Below are 20,631 nucleotides of genomic sequence, written 5' to 3'. Positions count from 1 at the left end.
ATTGAAAGGGTTATGATTTTTTTAAAGAAAAGGAGGAAAAAATGAAAGTGTAAAAACAGAAAAACCCTGAGTCCTTAAGGGGTTAAGGACCAGAAATTAATTCCTTATACATTAATTATTAGTTTATTTCAACTCACTCTGGAAAACTCAATATATCCAGAGATATCACATTCTTACAAATCTGCAATAAGATTGTAATAATTCACATACGGCCACAATAGTTCATAAAAAGTTCATAAAGAATTCATAAAAATTCATAGACATCCGGAGAAGCTAATTGTTCCATTTATGTGGAAAAATTAATATCCCATATACTGTATATGGTAAAAACATCTTTTTTTTTTTTTTAAATCAACTGGTGCCAGAAAGTTGATCAGATTTGTAAATGACTTCTATAAAAAAAAAAAAACATATTTACCCTTCCAGTACTTATTAGCAGCTGTATACTACAGAGAAAACTATTTTCTTTTTGAATTTCTTTTTTGTCTTGTCCACAGTGCTCTCTGCTGACACCTGATGCCCGTATCAGGAACTGTCCAGAGCAGGAGAAAATCCCCGTAGCAAACCTATTCTGCTCTGGGCAGTTCCTGATACGGACAGAGATGTCAGCAGAGAGCACTGTGGACAAGACAAACAAAGAAATTCAAAAAGAAAAGAAATTTCCTCTGTAGCATACAGATGCTAAAAAGTACTGGAAGGGTGAAGATTTTTTTTTTAATAGAAGTCATTTACAAATCTGTTTAACTTTCTGGCACCAGTTGATTTAAAAGAAAACGTTTTCCACCGGAGTACCCCTTTAAACTGGATTTTTATTCTTGAGAAAATAAAAATACAAAATAAAATTCTACACATCCAAGCATTACCTATACCAGTGTTTCCCAACCAGTGTGCCTCCAGCTGTTGCAAAACTACAACTCCCAGCATGCCCGGACAGCCTTTGGCTGTCCGGGCATGCTGGGAGTTGAAGTTTTGCAACAGCTGGAGGCGTCCTGGTTGGGAAACGCTAAACTATAAAATAGTATTCCCTGTCTATACAGGTGGCTTACTACCAACTACTAGTGTCCCCTTTTTGAGGCTGCAAACAGGACTCCAACTCCCATCAGAGGTTCAGGTTCTTCACAGCCTCAGTCTATAGACCTTGTTTTATAGCCCAATAATCAGCTGTCTCCAGCACCTGTGCTGATTTTGAGCCACACTGAAAACCTGGACTTGCCAGGAAGAGAATGAAAGACCCCACTACCAACCTTTTGGTCATTCCATAAAAATCCAGGCCCGAAAACAGACTGTACCAAAGTTCTCAGCACCTATAGTTTGCTAGAGATGCTAGAGAATAGGTAGTGATGGTGGTGCTAAAAAAGCAAATAATGCAGAGGGAATTTTTGGTCGAGAGAAGTCCATGATGGTCTGGTCTAAACAGAAAAGAAACGGGAAATTTAACGACTGATCAGAGAAGACGCCCCCTGTAGTCGCTGGAGGTAACTGCACTGTAATCACTTACATGGTCCTCAATGCCTGTGAAGAACCTGCAAGGGTTGTAATCATGCAATGGGGACGTGGATGTGTTTTGCCTCCTCTGTGTTGAACCCTGAGTTACGCTTCTGATGGGGCTATGGCTGAAGCTGTATATGAGGGCTATGCATGTGGAACATGTGGATGGCACTGTATGATGGGTGTATTGTACTGTATATCGGGTTAGCACTGACAGGGAACATGTGTCTGACACTGTATAATGGGTGTATGGTACTGTATATGGGGTTAGCACTGTAGGGGAACATGTGACTGACACTGTAAGATGGGTGTATTGTACTGTGTATGGCTATGTGGCACTGTGTGTGGGTCATGTGGATGGCACTGTATATGGGTGTATGGTACTGTATATCGGTGTATGGTACTGTATATGGCTATGTGGCACTGTGTGTGGGTCATGTGGATGGAACTGTATATGGGTGTATGGTACTGTATATGGGTGTATGGTACTGTATATGGCTTTGTGGCACTGTGTGTGGGTCATGTGGATGGCACTGTATATGGGTGTATGGTACTGTATATGGCTTTGTGGCACTGTGTGTGGGTCATGTGGATGGCACTGTATATGGGTGTATGGTACTGTATATGGGTGTATGGTACTGTATATGGGTGTATGGTACTGTATATGGCTTTGTGGCACAGTGTGTGGGTCATGTGGATGGCACTGTATATGGGTGTATGGCACTGTATATGGGTGTATGGTACTGTATATGGGTGTATGGTACTGTATATGGCTATGTGGCACTGTGTGTGGGTGGATGGCACTGTATATGGGTGTATGGTACTGTATATGGCTATGTGGCACTGTATATGGGTGTATGGCACTGTATATGGGTGTATGGCACTGTATATGGGTGTATGGCACTGTATATGGGTGTATGGTACTGTATATGGGTGTATGGTACTGTATATGGGTGTATGATACTGTATATGGCTATGTGGCACTGTATATGGGTGTATGGTACTGTATATGGCTATGTGGCACTGTGTGTGGGTGTATGGTACTGTATATGGGTGTATGGTACTGTGTATGGCTATGTGGCACTGTATATGGCTATGTGGCACTGTATATGGGTGTATGGCACTGTATATGGGTGTATGGCACTGTATATGGGTGTATGGCACTGTATATGGGTGTATGGCACTGTATATGGGTGTATGGCACTGTATATGGGTGTATGGCACTGTATATGGGTGTATGGCACTGTATATGGGTGTATGGCACTGTATATGGGTGTATGGCACTGTATATTGGTGTATGGCACTGTATATGCTTGTATGGCACTGTATATGGGTCGGCCTTTGCTCTTGGTGTGGGCTGTGTACTGTGTCCAGACTGTACTCATCTTCCATAGAGTAAGGTCTTATTAGCAGATTTTTATACAGGGGCACTGCTATGACGTTTTGGGGGCTTTCCTGGGCTTGCTAGGGGTGGAGCTCAGAATATCTTGCAATTTGGGGTTCAAATAATGGGAGGTAAATTTAGAATAATATTTATCCTGCTGTTTCTGTTGATACATTGTAACACACTGTAACTATATGAGCAGAACTACATCAGTGTTCAGTCACTGAATGTCCATAAGTTGTTGTTCACTGACAGCAATAAGAGATATATACGGCTCCAGACCCCATTATAGGAGAAGTAACAGTATCTGTGGTTCCTTTCAGCTCAGACCTGCATCCTCCTGTTCTTCATCCTCCTCTTCACCCGCTTCTGGGTTATCAGTGTCCTGTATGGGGTCTGGTGGTTCATAGACTGGGACACCCCCAACCAGGGGGGCAGGAGGGGCCGCTGGCTGCAGAGGAGCGCGGTGTGGAGATACCTCCGGGACTACTTCCCTATAAAGGTAAGTGCTCAGCACCATCACTATAGGCGTACGAAAACCAGTCATATCTGATCTACAATATATAGTGCGCCCTCTACTGGTCTGATCTATAATATATAGTGCGCCCTCTACTGGTCTGATCTATAATATATAGTGCTCCCTCTACTGGTCTGATCTATAATATATAGTGCGCCCTCTACTGGTCCGATCTATAATATATAGTGCTCCCTCTATGGTCTGATCTATAATTTATAGTGCGCCCTCTATGGTCTGATCTATAATATATAGTGCCCCTTCTACTGGTCTGATCTATAGTATATAGTGCTCCCTCTACTGGTCTGATCTATAATATATAGTGCGCCCTCTACTGGTCTGATCTATAATATACAGTGCGCCCTCTACTTGTCTGATCTATAATATATAGTGCTCACTCTACTGGTCTGATCTATAATATATAGTGCTCCCTCTACTGGTCTGATCTATAATATATAGTGCCCCCTCTACTGGTCTGATCTATAATATATAGTGCTCCCTCTATGGTCTGATCTATAATATATAGTGCGCCCTCTACTGGTCTGATCTATAATATATAGTGCCCCCTCTACTGGTCTGATCTATAATATATAGTGCTCCCTCTACTGGTCTGATCTATAATATATAGTGCCCCCTCTACTGGTCTGATCTATAATATATAGTGCTCCCTCTATGGTCTGATCTATAATATATAGTGCTTCCTCTACTGGTCTGATCTATAATATATAGTGCTCCCTCTACTGGTCTGATCTATAATATATAGTGCGCCCTCTACTGGTCTGATCTATAATATACAGTGCGCCCTCTACTTGTCTGATCTATAATATATAGTGCACCCTCTATGGTCTGATCTATAATATATAGTGCGCCCTCTACTGGTATGATCTATAATATATAGTGCTCCCTCTACTGGTCTGATCTATAATATATAGTGCCCCCTCTACTGGTCTGATCTATAATATATAGTGCCCCCTCTACTGGTCTGATCTATAATATATAGTGCCCCCTCTACTGGTCTGATCTATAATATATAGTGCTCCCTCTACTGGTCTGATCTATAATATATAGTGCCCCCTCTACTGGTCTGATCTATAATATATAGTGCTCACTCTACTGGTCTGATCTATAATATATAGTGCCCCCTCTACTGGTCTGATCTATAATATATAGTGCGCCCTCTATGGTCTGATCTATAATATATAGTGCTCCCTCTACTGGTCTGATATATAATATATAGTGCTCCCTCTACTGGTCTGATCTATAATATATAGTGCTCCCTCTACTGGTCTGATCTATAATATATAGTGCGCCCTCTACTGGTCTGATCTATAATATATAGTGCGCCCTCTACTGGTCTGATCTATAATATATAGTGCTCCCTCTACTGGTCTGATCTATAATATATAGTGCGCCCTCTATGGTCTGATCTATAAAATATAGTGCGCCCTCTACTGGTCTGATCTATAATATATAGTGCTCCCTCTACTGGTCTGATCTATAATATATAGTGCCCCCTCTACTGGTCTGATCTATAATATATAGTGCTCCCTCTACTGGTCTGATCTATAATATATAGTGCGCCCTCTACTGGTCTGATCTATAATATATAGTAATCCCTCTACTGGTCTGATCTATAATATATAGTGCTCCCTCTACTGGTCTGATCTATAATATATAGTGCCCCCTCTATGGTCTGATCTATAATATATAGTGCTCCCTCTACTGGTCTGATCTATAATATATAGTGCCCCCTCTATGGTCTGATCTATAATATATAGTGCTCCCTCTACTGGTCTGATCTATAATATATAGTGCTCCCTCTACTGGTCTGATCTATAATATATAGTGCTCCCTCTACTGGTCTGATATATAATATATAGTGCTCCCTCTACTGGTCTGATCTATAATATATAGTGCTCCCTCTACTGGTCTGATCTATAATATCTAGTGCTCCCTCTACTGGTCTGATCTATAATATATAGTGCCCCCTCTACTGGTCTGATCTATAATATATAGTGCTCCCTCTATGGTCTGATCTATAATTTATAGTGCGCCCTCTACTGGTCTGATCTATAATATATAGTGCCCCCTCTACTGGTCTGATATATAATATATAGTGCTCCCTCTACTGGTCTGATCTATAATATATAGCGCACCCTCTATGGTCTGATCTATAATATATAGTGCGCCCTCTACTGGTCTGATCTATAATATATAGTGCGCCCTCTACTGGTCTGATCTATAATATATAGTGCTCCCTCTACTGGTCTGATCTATAATATATAGTGTGCCCTCTACTGGTTTGATCTATAATATATAGTGCGCCCTCTACTGGTATCATCTATAATATATAGTGCGCCCTCTACTGGTCTGATCTATAATATATAGTGCCCCCTCTACTGGTCTGATCTATAATATCTAGTGCGCACTCTACTGGTCCGATCTATAATATATAGTGCTCCCTCTACTGGTCTGATCTATAATATATAGTGCTCCCTCTATGGTCTGATCTATAATTTATAGTGCGCCCTCTACTGGTCCGATCTATAATATATAGTGCTCCCTCTACTGGTCTGATCTATAATATATAGTGCTCCCTCTACTGGTCTGATCTATAATATATAGTGCTCCCTCTACTGGTCTGATCTATAATATATAGTGCTCCCTCTACTGGTCTGATCTATAATATCTAGTGCTCCCTCTACTGGTCTGATCTATAATATATAGTGCTCCCTCTACTGGTCTGATCTATAATATATAGTGCTCCCTCTACTGGTCTGATCTATAATATATAGTGCGCCCTCTACTGGTCTGATCTATAATATATAGTGCGCCTTCTACTGGTCTGATCTATAATATATAGTGCTCCCTCTACTGGTCTGATCTATAATATATAGTGCTCCCTCTATGGTCTGATCTATAATATATAGTGCCCCCTCTACTGGTCTGATCTATAATATATAGTGCTCCCTCTACTGGTCTGATCTATAATATATAGTGCTCCCTCTATGGTCTGATCTATAATATATAGTGCTCCCTCTACTGGTCTGATCTATAATATATAGTGCTCCCTCTACTGGTCTGATCTATAATATATAGTGCGTCCTTTACTGGTCTGATCTATAATATATAGTGCTCCCTCTACTGGTCTGATCTATAATATATAGTGCTCCCTCTACTGGTCTGATCTATAATATATAGTGCTCCCTCTACTGGTCTGATCTAGAATATATAGTGCTCCCTCTATGGTCTGATCTATAATATATAGTCCTCCCTCTATGGTCTGATCTATAATATATAGTGCGCCCTCTACTGGTCTGATCTATAATATATAGTGCTCCCTCTATGGTCTGATCTATAATATATAGTGCGCCCTCTACTGGTCTGATCTATAATATATAGTGCTCCCTCTACTGGTCTGATCTATAATATATAGTGCTCCCTCTATGGTCTGATCTATAATATATAGTGCTCCCTCTACTGGTCTGATCTATAATATATAGTGCTCCCTCTACTGGTCTGATCTATAATATATAGTGCTCCCTCTATGGTCTGATCTATAATATATAGTGCGCCCTCTACTGGTCTGATCTATAATATAAAGTTCTCCCTCTATGGTCTGATCTATAATATATAGTGCTCCCTCTATGGTCTGATCTATAATATATAGTGCTCCCTCTACTGGTCTGATCTATAATATATAGTGCTCCCTCTACTGGTCTGATCTATAATATATAGTGCCCCCTCTACTGGTCTGATCTATAATATATAGTGCTCCCTCTACTGGTCTGATCTATAATATATAGTGCTCCCTCTACTGGTCTGATCTATAATATATAGTGCCCCCTCTACTGGTCTGATCTATAATATATAGTGCTCCCTCTACTGGTCTGATCTATAGTATATAGTGCTCCCTCTTCTGGTCTGATCTATAGTATATAGTGCTCCCTCTACTGGTCTGATCTATAATATATAGTGCCCCCTCTACTGGTCTGATCTATAATATATAGTGCTCCCTCTTCTGGTCTGATCTATAGTATATAGTGCTCCCTCTACTGGTCTGATCTATAATATATAGTGCTCCCTCTACTGGTCTGATCTATAATATATAGTGCTCCCTCTACTGGTCTGATCTATAATATATAGTGCGCCCTCTACTGGTCTGATCTATAATATATAGTGCGCCCTCTACTGGTCTGATCTATAATATATAGTGCTCCCTCTACTGGTCTGATCTATAATATATAGTGCTCCCTCTACTGGTCTGATCTATAATATATAGTGCCCCCTCTACTGGTCTGATCTATAATATATAGTGCTCCCTTTACTGGTCTGATCTATATTATATAGTGCTCCCTCTACTGGTCTGATCTATAATATATAGTGCTCCCTCTACTGGTCTGATCTATAATATATAGTGCCCCCTCTACTGGTCTGATCTATAATATATAGTGCCCCCTCTACTGGTCTGATCTATAATATATAGTGCCCCCTCTACTGGTCTGATCTATAATATATAGTGCTCCCTCTACTGGTCTGATCTATAATATATAGTGCGCCCTCTACTGGTCTGATCTATAATATATAGTGCTCCCTCTACTGGTCTGATCTATAATATATAGTGCCCCCTCTACTGGTCTGATCTATAATATATAGTGCTCCCTCTACTGGTCTGATCTATAATATATAGTGCTCCCTCTACTGGTCTGATCTATAATATATAGTGCTCACTCTACTGGTCTGATCTATAATATATAGTGCGCCCTCTACTGGTCTGATCTATAATATATAGTGCTCCCTCTACTGGTCTGATCTATAATATATAGTGCTCCCTCTACTGGTCTGATCTATAATATATAGTGCTCCCTCTACTGGTCTGATCTATAATATATAGTGCTCCCTCTACTGGTCTGATCTATAATATATAGTGCGCCCTCTACTGGTCTGATCTATAATATACAGTGCACCCTCTACTGGTCTGATCTATAATATATAGTGCTCCCTCTACTGGTCTGATCTATAATATATAGTGCTCCCTCTACTGGTCTGATCTATAATATATAGTGCTCCCTCTACTGGTCTGATCTATAATATATAGTGCTCCCTCTACTGGTCGGATCTATAATATATAGTGCTCCCTCTATGGTCTACAGAGCCAGCAGTTTATGTAATATCCCTCATTGCCACTAGATGTCTCCAGTGTCTGCTCAGTAATAGGACCAGCTGTATTTCCTACAGGTAGTGACCGCAGTGCTCTCTCTTTATTATCTCTATAAATATCTGACAGCTGGAATATTATTATCTTATGACTGTGCACGATGTGGTTAGGAAAGGGAAGAGCTTTGTAGTCAGCAGATATGAGATCTATCATCCCTATTATTTTGTGTTATTTCTTGCTTTTAAATATATGTATTAACTTAAATAGTAGCAGTCATGGCCTGTACAGACTCATAATGTAAGTCTATTGGACCGTCCAGGTCTCATAGCCACAGACATGGGAGAGGAGGATATGTCATAACTTCTGCAATGGGAATATGCACTTAAAGGGGTACTCCAGTGGAAAACATTATTATTATTATTTTTTAAATCAACTGGTGCCAGAAAGTTAAACAGATTTGTAAATTACTTCTATATAAAAATCTTAATCCTTCCAGTACTTATCAGCTGCTGTATACTCCAGAGGAAATTATTTTCTTATTGGATTTATTTTCTGTCTTACCACAGTGCTCTCTGCTGACACCTCTGTCTGTCTCAGGAACTGTCCAGAGCAGGAGAGGTTTGCTATGGGGATTTGCTCCTGCTCTGGACATTTCCTGACACGGACAGAGGTGTCAGCAGAGAGCACTGTGGTCAGACAGAAAAGAAATTCAAAAAGAAAATAACTTCCTCTGGAGCATACAGAAGCTGATAAGTGCTGGAAGTATTAAGATTTTTATATAGAAGTAATTTACAAATATGTTTAACTTTCTGGCACCAGTTGATTTAAAAAAATACTTCCACTGGAGTACCCCTTTAAGCGTTCTATATGTTACATGCAATAATGATTGTGCAGCAGGTTGTCTCACTCTCTGTAGAGCAGCTCTTTGAGCAGGCTGTCTTTGTGTCTGCAATGAAGCGTGTGTATCAGGTTGCTTTCCTCTGTGCAAAGGAGCTTTTATCTGTCTTCCCATCTGTAGAGCAGCTCTTATAGCAGGCTGCCTTCCCCTCTGTAAAGCAGCTCTTGTTGCAGGCTGTCTCCTCCTCTGTAGTGCAGCTCTTGTTGCAGGCTGTCTCCTCCTCTGTAGTGCAGCTCTTGTTGCAGGCTGTCTCCTCCTCTGTAGTGCAGCTCTTGTAACAGGCTGTCTCCTCCTCTGTAGTGCAGCTCTTGTTGCAGGCTGTCTCCTCCTCTGATGAGAAAGCTATTGTAGCAGGCTGTCTCATCCTCTGTAGTGCAGCTCTTGTAACAGGCTCTTCTCCTCTGTAGTGCAGCTCTTGTTGCAGGCTGTCTCCTCCTCTGATGAGAAAGCTATTGTAGCAGGCTGTCTCCTCCTCTGTAGTGCAGGCAGCTCTTGTAGCAAGCTGTCTCCTACTTTGTAGTGCAGCTCCTGTAGCAGGCTGTCTCCACCTCTGCAGTGCAGCTCTTGTAGCAGGCTGTCTCCTCTTCTGATAAGAAAGCTTTTGTAGCAGGCTGTCTCCCCCTCTGTAGTGCAGCTCTTGTAGCAGGCTGTCTCCCCCTCTGTAGTGCAGCTCTTTTAGCAAGCTGCCTCCCCCTCTGTAGTGCAGCTCTTGTAGCAGGCTGTCTCCTCCTCTGATGTGAAAGCTTTTGTAGCAGGCTGTCTCCCCCTCTGCAGTGCAGCTCTTGTAGCAGGCTGCCTCCCCCTCTGTAGTGCAGCTCTTGTTGCAGGCTGTCTCCTCCTCTGTAGTGCAGCTCTTGTAGCAGGCTGTCTCCTCCTCTGATGAGAAAGCTATTGTAGCAGGCTGTCTTCCCCTCTGTAGTGCAGCTTTTGTAGCAGGCTGCCTCCCCCTCTGTAGTGCAGCTCTTGTAGAAGGCTGTCTCCTCCTCTGTAGTGCAGCTCTTGTAGCAGGCTGTCTCCTCCTCTGATGAGAAAGCTTTTGTAGCAGGCTGTCTCCCCTTCTGTAGTGCAGCTCTTGTAGCAGGCTGCCTCCCCCTCTGTATTGCAGCTCTTGTAGCAGGCTGTCTCCCCCTCTGTAGTGCAGCTCTTGTAGCAGGCTGTCTCCTCCTCTGTAGTGCAGCTCTTGTAGCAGGCTGTCTCCTCCTCTGATGAGAAAGCTATTGTAGCAGGCTGTCTTCCCCTCTGTAGTGCAGCTCTTGTAGCAGGCTGTCTCCTCCTCTGATGAGAAAGCTTTTGTAGCAGGCTGTCTCCCCTTCTGTAGTGCAGCTCTTGTAGCAGGCTGCCTCCCCCTCTGTATTGCAGCTCTTGTAGCAGGCTGTCTCCCCCTCTGTAGTGCAGCTCTTGTAGCAGGCTGTCTCCTCCTCTGTAGTGCAGCTCTCTTTCTCTCTCTTTCTCTCTCTTTCTCTCTCTTTCTCTCTCTTTCTCTCTCTTTCTCTCTCTTTCTCTCTCTTTCTCTCTCTCTCTCTCTCTCTCTCCTGTCTTCCCCTCTGTAGTGCAGCTTGTGTAGCAGGCTGCCTTCCCCTCTGCAGAGCAGCTCTTGTAGCTGGCTGTCTCTTCCTCTGTAGAGCAGCTCTTGTAACAGGCTGTCTCTTCCTCTGTAGAGCGGCTCTTGTAACAGGCTGTCTCTTCCTCTCTGTACAGCATCTCATGTAACAGACTGTCTTCCGCTCTGCACATCAGCTCTTGTAGCAGCCTATCTCCCTCTGTGTAAAGCAGCTCTTGCAACAGGCTGTCTTTTCTGCACAGCAGCTTATGTAGTAGACTACCTCTTTCTGTTTATAGAAGGAGCAGGTCTCTTCTTCTCCCCTTTCTTCAGCACTTCCACAGCCTGGTCATATGACAATGGATCCTTCACCAGCTTACATCTGTACATTACAGCAATTTGCTTTCAGGGCTCAAGGAAAGCTGGATGACAGCCTTATTGGTTTCCACCCAGGACGTGTAATGTATGTACATAGTGACCCCACCAGCTGAGTACAGCTCTGGAGTATAATACAGGATATAACTCAGGATCAGTACAGGATAAGTAATGTAATGTATGTACACAGTGACCTCACCAGCAGAATAGTGAGTACAGCTCTGGAGTATAATACAGGATATAACTCAGGATCAGTACAGGATAAGTAATGTAATGTGTGCACACAGTGACCTCGCCAGCAGAATAGTGAGTACAGCTCTGGAGTGCTGACCAATTAGTTGCGGGTGTGGTCGTGCTTCAGCTGTGCTGTGTGTGTCTGCTGTGTCTCCTGAGCTCCAGGGATTTCCATCTGTTCCACCTGGGGCCTGCTTCCTCCTCCCCAGGGAGGGAGTGGGTTTCCAGGCATGAGTGAGGGAGGCGAGGCCCAGGCTTCTGCTCCTCGGACTAGGCCGCAGGGGAGCAGTGGAAGCCAGCAAGCGGCCGGAACATCGGAGGATTTGGGGGTGAGGCGTTCTACTAGGAGTCGCAGCAATGCTGCTCCAACTCCCCCCACAGAGGTGAGAAGCTGCAAGGCTGGATCCTCCTCGGAAAAGCTGGGTGCAGCCAGCGGAAAGCTGGGTTTGTCTGGAAGAAGGCAGAGTGCTCACGGAGGTGAAGCCGACCTCAGTGAGGAAGGCTGGGGAGTGCTGAGGACCCGGGAGTCTATTTCCACCTATACCTCCCGGGTAAAAAGTCACCTCCGTGAGTATGAAGACGCCTGTAAGGCCATCAGGAGGCTCCGAGAGGAACTGCGCTGTGCCCGTGCCAAGGCCAAGATTACTCCAAAAAGGAAAAAGACAGAGATCCAGGGGCAGATAAAGGGACTCATGTCTGAAATACAAGTTTTGGAGGAGAGGAGAGCCGAATTATTGGAGAAGAGTGGTCCATTTAAAGAGAAACTGGAAAATGAGGAGCGCTTCAGGGTGAAAGAAGAAGATAAAAATAAAAGGTTGATGGGGCTGCAACCTGAGAGCCAGGTGGATGATGTGGAGGAGATGGAGGAAGAACAACAGCCAGATCCACCTGGTGGCCTGCGGCAACAGCAGCAGGCCCCGTACAGTGGGCCCCCTGCACAGCAACCAGCAGTATCACCTGCCGACTCAGGGGAGGACAGTGACAGCAGCTACCAGGGAGGGGCGCTAATGGCCCAGATCCGCATGCTGGAATCCCCAGTGTGTCCTCAGAACCTGATGTTTGGAGATGAGCTCCCAAATGAGGCACCTGGGGGTAAGAAGAAAAAGAAGACCAAGCCAAAGCAGCAAGAAGTGGTGAGTTACATCTACACCCCCCTCCCTGTATACCCTGAGTCGGCCGCAGGGTCAGCTCATTGTGCAAGCCCCGTTACCCAGCCCAGCCCGTGTTCTGTGGTGGACTCGGTGCAAAGGTGCGGGGAGAGTACAGATACTAAAAGGGCGCAGAGCTCCATGCCTGTTTGCAGTAGCAGGGATGGAGCAGAGAAGGCATCGGCCGAAAGGCCGTACAGTGAGGGCGGCCCAGCGGTGGGCAGAGAGGCAGACTCCGGTGCTGTAGTTCGCTCCCCTGTGGGAGAGGGGGGTGACTCAGTGCCGGAGGTAGCAAAGGGCATAACGGACACTCCCAAAAGTGAAGAAAAACGTTTGTTTTGTATTGGTGCCGCTGATCCCATTGATCAGCGGCGCCATGAAAAGACTGGAGATGATGCTGATGAGGCGGAGGGCACTAATAAGAACAGGGCTGGGGCCTCCTCTAGACCGGGCAAGCATGCTGCCCGGTCCCTTAAAGGGCCAGCGGAGGTTGTCCCAGCCCTAGTGCCCCGTGATGCTGAGGCCGGATTATCTGTTTCTGGTCCAGCCAGTGTGAATGAGAAGGTAAATGGGGGTACGGGGTGTATGACTGGGGAGCGGATGGAGGTTAATATTATTGGAGAAGGTGATTTTGCTGTTGCTGAAATTAGGGGTGGTGATGGGACTACAGATGATGTTATTGGAAACAATGTTGTTGGGGGAAGTGCTAATGTTGTTATTGGGGGTGGTGGGGATGTTGTCATTAGAAGTGGTGTAGGTGTAGGGTCTGGTCCGGTTGCCCCCCCAGTGGTGACAGATCATAGGAGTTATGCCAATGTCACTGCTGGGGGAAGTAGAATACTTTCCTCGTCTCCTGACTCTAGGGACGGTTTATTGCAGCGACGTCTCCTGGAGGCTCTGAAAAAGGGGGAAAGGTCGATTAATGTAGAGGGTAGAGCAGTTGATCTGTCCTTCTGGATAGAGAGACACGGTCTCTCTGCCTTCCGAGAGGAAAGAGGGGGCGATACTGTGTGGTCCCTCCCAACAGCCGGGGCAGGTAGTAACCGTAGGAATGTGGTCCGTCTTCGGTGGCAGGGCGAAGATATGTGTCCTTCAAGGACCAAAGTGGTTGAGCTCTTGCTAAAGATGGGCTTCAAGGCAGTTGATATCTTTGCCTTGATACATCCCTACGGTGCTCCTGAATTCGATATCAGTTTTGTTCGGCCAGAGGGGCTTGAGCTTTTCTGGTCGAATTATGAATTGGTAAAGAATGAGCCCGGCTGGCGAGACTTTGCCGTACAGGCATTGTCTCGTCAAAACGAAATCAAGAGAGTGACCGTTTTGACCCGTAACGAATCACTCTCTTGTGTTGACATCATCACCTGGTTAGGACGGTATGGCGAGGTAATGGGGGTCCCGCAGAAGAACAGGGACGAGTTTGGCATCTGGTCAGGAGCCTGGACGTTTCTGGTAAAACTTAAACGTTCAGGAAATACAGTTACCCATATTCCATCCTCTGCCTTTCTCGGCAGGGATCGTATCCAGATTTTCTACCGGGGTCAGCCGAAGCTCTGTCACAGATGTGGTGACCCCACACACTTCAGTGCAAACTGTACGGTGCAGAAATGTGCCTTGTGTGGGGGTGTAGGCCATCTTGCCGCATCTTGTGCGGAGATTAGGTGTCACCTGTGTGGTGACTTAGGTCACCCATTCAGTCGTTGTCCTCGTTCTTTCGCTAATGCAGTCTTGTCCCCAGCGGGTGAAGATCACGAGCCGGAATCTGCTGGGGAGGGGACTAGCAGGGTTGGAGGAACTGAGGGGTCAGTGAGGAACAGCAAGAGAAAGACACCAGCCCAACTAAGACGTCTTGATAAACGCCAAAGGGATAGGGTGATGGGGAAAGCCCGGGTTACTGGGACGACCTCTCATTCTGTCCCAGAGGCCAACCTTGCTGCTGAGACCCTGAGGGATGGCGAGCTGAATGAGGAGGTCAGGAGGATCCAGAATGAGGAAGGTGCCATCTCCTCAGATAGCGTGGAGGAGGATGATGTGGGATGGCAGAAGGAGACACGAAAGCGGGGTACAAGTAAAAAAAAAAAGGGAGATTTAAGATCTTCTCCCACCCTGGTCCAGGTGCCAAAGGAAGGCAAAACTGACTCCCCTCTGGTTGGCCTTTCCAATCGATTCCGACCCCTCAGGGACATCTCCTCCTCTTCTTCGGAAGGGGAGGATGAGGGGGAGGTGGCAGAGGGGCTTCCAGGGGGCGCCGAGTCCTCTTCCCCTGGGGAGGTTATGTCCTCGGGGGAAGGGCCTGGCCTAGAATCCGGAGACGAGGAAAGTAAAACGACGTCTGGTGAGATGGACACTTCCATTTCTCTAAAGAGGGTGAAGAGTTCTTCTGATGTGGAGGGTGAGAAGGGGAGTGGGAAAAAGAAAGCTGTTTAACTCAATCACCCTTGATGGCGGCACCCTCTCCGTTGACGCTGGCGTCCATTAATGTCGCCAGCATTAAGTCAGATACAGCTCGTTTTGCTGCCTATGATTTTTTTGCCCATATTAATGCTGATATTTTATTTTTGCAGGAGACCAGGCTTACAGATATGTCATCTATCTACAAGGCTAAAAGAGAGTGGAGGAATGGGCCCTCCTACTGGTCTCTTGGGGCCGAGCCGTATAGCGGAGTGGCGGTCCTTTTTACCGCAGCGGTAGAATGCCGACGGGTTATCGAGTTAGAAATGGGGAGGTGCCTGATCTTAGATGTCCTCATGAGGGGACAAGAACTTCGCCTTATTAACATCTACGGCCCACAGTCTAAGTGGGACCGGAAGTGCCTCTTTATGAGGATCAAGCCCTATATTTTTACAAGTCGGCAGGTGGTCTTTGGAGGGGACTTCAATGCTGTCACGAGGCCCCAAGATAGGGGAGGTTCCAGAGACAAGCTGACTTATGATAGCGTCGCCCTTAATAGCATAGCGAGTGAGGCTCGCCTGGTGGATGTCCACATCCGGCACACCCCAGGCCACGCGGGATTCACCTATCATAGGGGTAGTTGTAGGTCTAGGATAGACAGGTTTTATTTAAAGGAGGAAGCCGTCTCTTCAGCAGTGTCTGTTGTTGAGGTGGAGTTCTCCGATCACTGTTTAATTTTGTTTTCTCTAAATGTCACAGAGACCCCCCGGATGGGCAGAGGCTATTGGAAGCTGAATTCGTCTCTCTTGGAAGAAGCGGAGATAAGACAGTCCTTTGAGGATTTTCTTCAGAGCCAGGTACCCTTGCTGGGCCTTTGTAACAGTAAGTCAGAGTGGTGGGAGATCTTCAAGAAAAGGGTTGCGAGATTCTTCCGCCAGCTCTCGGGCCTCAGAAGCCTAAACAGGTACCGCTTGTACCAGGGCCTGAGGAAGAAACTTGAGAACCTTGTCTCGACTGGAGGTAGCCGAGAGGATATCTCCAGAGTGAAGTCCTTGTTGATGAAGTGCCAGTACGATAGGCACGCATCTTTGGTTTTTGAGAGGGATTACGGGAAGTACCGCTCGCCCGACCCTTACAGAAACTGCAAGATGTCAGTGAGTAGTAAAGTGGTCTCAGGACTGATTGATAGTACGGGATCCTTGAAGAGGTCCAGATCAGGGATCCTGGAGGTCGTCAGATCCTTCTACTCGCACCTCTTGGGAAGGAAGGATCTAGATCGAGATAAGGTATCAGCTTTCTTGGCTGAAACCATCCCTGAACCAGGAGTAGACCCCTCTCTTGACGTTTTGACAGAGATGATCTGGGAAGAGGAAGTCAGGATGGCTATTGATGGGCTTGCCCTCAAGAAGTCACCCGGTCCGGATGGCTTAACATCTGAGTTCTATAAGACCTTTAAGGACCCTTTGGTTCCCCTCTTGACTGCGGTTTTTAATGAGTGTCTATCCTCGGGCACTTTGCCAAAGTCAATGAGGAGGTCAGCGCTGATCATCCTGTCAAAGGGTAAAGACCCGTCCCACATTGAGAATTGGCGTCCCATAGCACTTCTCAATGCGGACAGAAAGATTCTGGCAAAAGTGCTGTTTAACCGGCTGGTGGAGTTTGCACCCCGGCTCCTTTCGGGGGCTCAGCATTGCTCTGTTCCGGGCCGCAGTACATTTAGTGCTGTGCTCAGTGTCCGAGAGGCTGTGGAGCAGGGTAGGGCTGGCCACTGGAAGGGGTACTTGCTGTCCTTGGATCAGGCAAAAGCGTTTGATCGGGTTAACCATGAGTACCTCTGGTCTGTCCTTCTGAGATATGGCCTGCCAGGGGGTTTTGTTGATTGGCTTAAGACCTTGTATGTAGGGGCAGAGAGTTTCCCGCTTGTGAATGGTTGGATTGGCCGCTCTTTTGAGGTTGGGTCTGGTGTCCGTCAGGGTTGTCCTTTGAGCCCTTTGCTGTACGTGTTTGCAATCGATCCTTTCCTTAGAAGGATTGATTGTGGACCGTTGGCGGGGGTCAGAATGGACCTGGCGGTGCCGGATTCGGCTCTGAGGGCAGTGGCGTACGCTGATGATATCACCGTGTTTGTCTCCTCACAAGTGGAGGGCAGATGGGTGATGTCAGAGGTGGACCACTACTCGGAGGTATCCGGGTCCAAGATCAATCAGGATAAGTGTGAGAGTCTCTGGCTGGGAGGGGGAGATCCTGATTTTAACCTCCCGGACGCCCTTCCAGAGCCCCAGGAATCCGCAAAAGTCCTCGGCATCGAATTTGGTCACGGGGATTACCCCAAACAAAACTGGGACAGCAGGCTTAAGATCGCCGCTCAGAAGGTGGATCAGTGGAAGGGTTGGTCTTTGACCCTCCGGGAAAGGGTTAACCTGATGAAAACTTTCCTGCTCCCTTTGCTGATATATCTGGGCAGTGTATGCATGTTGCCAGAAACTCTTTGGACCCGGGTCTACAGTGTGTTCTTCCAAATGTTATGGGGGAACAGACTGAACCTAGTGAAGAGGGAGGTTACTTACCGTACAAGGAGACTAGGGGGGTTGTGTATGGTCAACCCCGTGGTATTCCTAGTGAATACCTTTCTTAAGACCAATATAGCAAACCTCTGGTCAGAGAGGGCTCCTCCGTGGGTATCCTCCTGTAGGGGATGGTTTCGGCCTTTCTTCCAGGAATGGGAGACAGGAGGGCAAGTGAAGGATCTTCGCACACAACACGGGCATCTCCCGGCTTACGCTACCCCGGTTCTGAAGGTTATTCGTCGGTGGGGTCTGGGGATGTGGGAGATTAGGACTCTGTCGAGGAAATTCCTTGACAAGAGGGTCCTGTCTTCTCATTTCCAGAGGCCATTGGCGCTCAAGGACTGCCCAAGTCGGGATCTGGAGGTGGGTTTAGAGCTTTTGAATTCTACCAGGATCCCCTTGAAGTTTTGGGACTTGACTTGGCGCTGCTTCCATGGGAAACTGTGTGTGAGGGACAATCTGAAGTGCAGGAGCTCTGATGACCGGGGATGTCCCCGCGAGGAGTGTGGAGGCATGCTGGAAAGCATGGAGCATTTTCTGCTTCATTGTCCCTTTAACACAGAGGTTTATAACAGGGTGGGCGCTTCCATTGGTTGGCCTCGGCTGGCCAGTCTCTCCTATGCAGAATGGGCCTATGGGGCATTCAGAAACCTTGGAGGCTGGGACCGGTGCACTTTATTCCTAGTCAGCTCAGTGGTCAGGTATTACACGTGGAACGCACGGTGTTTAGTGTCGACGCAGCGTAAAATCCTCCCTGTGGGTGAGGTGGTTAGGAACATTCTTGGTGACCTGGTGAAGGTGCGTTCTCTGGAGTACGAGAGGCTGGGTGCTGGCAGGGCCTCTCGTCTGTGGAGGGGCTCTGCCTTTAAAGTGCCTTAGCCTGTCGTCTCCCCCTGGTGGTGGGCTGATGCTGGCACATGAGTCTTTTTGTTTTGTGCTGTAGATATATGGTGATATAGGGCTTGCAGGCACTGAACTTGAGCTTTAGGGGTTTGTGTGATTGAAAAGCCTTATTGTTGTTTGTTGTTTGGTTTGTATAGTTTGTATTATTTTGTATATATTTGTTTTGTTTGTACATTTATGTATATGTGTATATATGTATATATATTGTATTTTTTTTTTTCTAGGGGTTGTGTTGTGTTGGGGTTTAGTGTTAGGTTGGGTGGTGGGTAGATGGGGGGAGGGGGGATTCTGTGTGGGACTTTTTATTTAAAAAAATAAATAAGTAAAATCCTGGACTGGTTCATGGACGTCTGTTATCATGTACTGGGGGCATGGGATGCGGGACCAGCTCAGGGCCAAAAAAAAAAAAAAAAAATTCGTATATTCTGTTTTTCTGTTTGCGGTGTTTGTTGGTGGTTTGACACATATTTATTATTTTGGGTGGTGAAATGCAACCGGACCAGTTTTTAGTTATTATTGTTGTTATTATTATTACTGTAAGTATTATTATTATTGTAGAGTGTTTAGTAGTTGTTGTTATTATAGCGGTGTGTTTGGTGAGAATGAGGCTGGACCAGAAGATACTTGGTTGGACATTTTTGGACTAATATGGACTCATTATTGTATATATTATACAGGTGTATGTTGTTTGTATTATTGTTATGGTGATGTTCGTTCTTTTTGTAATGTTTTATATTTTTTAATAAAAGATCTACAGGATATAACTCAGGATCAGTACAGGATAAGTAATGTAATGTGTGTACACGGTGACCTCAACAGCAGAATAGTGAGTACAGCTCTGGAGTATAATACAGGATATAACTCAGGATCAGTACAGGATAAGTAATGTAATGTATGTACACAGTGACCTCACCAGCAGAATAGTGAGTACAGCTCTGGAGTATAATACAGGATATAACTCAGGATCAGTACAGGATAAGTAATGTAATGTATGTACACAGTGACCTCACCAGCAGAATAGTGATTTTATGGGCAACATACTACACTATGTGGCTGTCAGTGGCAAACATCTGGTAATATTCCTAACATATATGTCTGACGTTATGATCCAGGTGTGGGTCAGACATTGATTTGAAGGAAAGTAGCCTATAGGGGGCAGTAGAGAAGACAGCTATGTTGCATTTCATTAGTCTCATGTTTCCCCTGTAATTGACCCTAAACAGACGTTCTCCAAGCCCCTTATAGGTGAGCACGTCTTACAGTCATTCTCATATTGTAACTAAAATCCACAGAATCGTCTTAGACACTTCAGTAAAGAGTCACTATTTATAGTGATGGAGCCGACATTACCATGGAAACGCTTCCACCTAGTAATCCATAATGACTGACTTTAGATCAATCTATGTAATCCATAACTCTAATCCATAGGTGTTAAACCACCTCCCCCTCAGTAAGACATATGTCCTGTAATGCTGTGAATAGTCCCTGTCCTCAGTCGTGAGGTAAAGGTCGTAATGTAGAGGTGATGGACACCAAGACCGGAGCAGATGGGAAGGCGCTGCTGACCATACATCTAGCCTACAGGGCCCATACATCTAACATTAGACGGCCATACATCTACCCTACAGGGCCCATACATCTAACATTAGACGGCCATACATCTACCCTACAGGGCCCATACATCTAACATGAGACAGCCATACATCTACCCTACAGGGCCCATACATATAACATTAGACGGCCATAGATCTAGCCTACAGGGCCCATACATCTAACATGAGACTGCCATACATTTCCCCTACAGGGCCCGTACATCTAACATTAGACGGACATATATCTACCCTACAGGGCCCGTACATCTAACATTAGACGGACATATATCTACCCTACAGGGCCCGTACATCTAACATTAGACGGACATATATCTACACTACAGGACCCGTACATCTAACATGAGACGGACATATATCTACCCTACAGGGCCCATACATCGAACATTAGACGGACATATATCTACCCTACAGGGCCCATACA

At 45.7% G+C, this 20,631-nt stretch overlaps 1 protein-coding gene across 2 annotated transcripts in view; it reads left to right on the top strand.

Annotated features, from left to right (window-relative positions):
* MOGAT2 (monoacylglycerol O-acyltransferase 2) overlaps positions 1-20,631 on the top strand; it is a 101,192-nt gene that overhangs the window by 35,784 nt on the left and 44,777 nt on the right. For both annotated transcript variants that reach the window (XM_056561186.1, XM_056561185.1), the window contains exon 2: positions 3,196-3,374. In XM_056561186.1, the coding sequence (XP_056417161.1) occupies positions 3,196-3,374 (179 nt within the window). The remainder of the gene's footprint in view (positions 1-3,195; positions 3,375-20,631) is intronic.

This window comes from Hyla sarda, chromosome 2, assembly GCF_029499605.1.
Source record: "Hyla sarda isolate aHylSar1 chromosome 2, aHylSar1.hap1, whole genome shotgun sequence".
In the NCBI taxonomy this organism is placed as follows: Eukaryota; Metazoa; Chordata; class Amphibia; order Anura; family Hylidae; genus Hyla; species Hyla sarda.
Note: the sequence above shows the minus strand (reverse complement) of the source record. Positions and strands in the feature narration are given on the sequence as shown.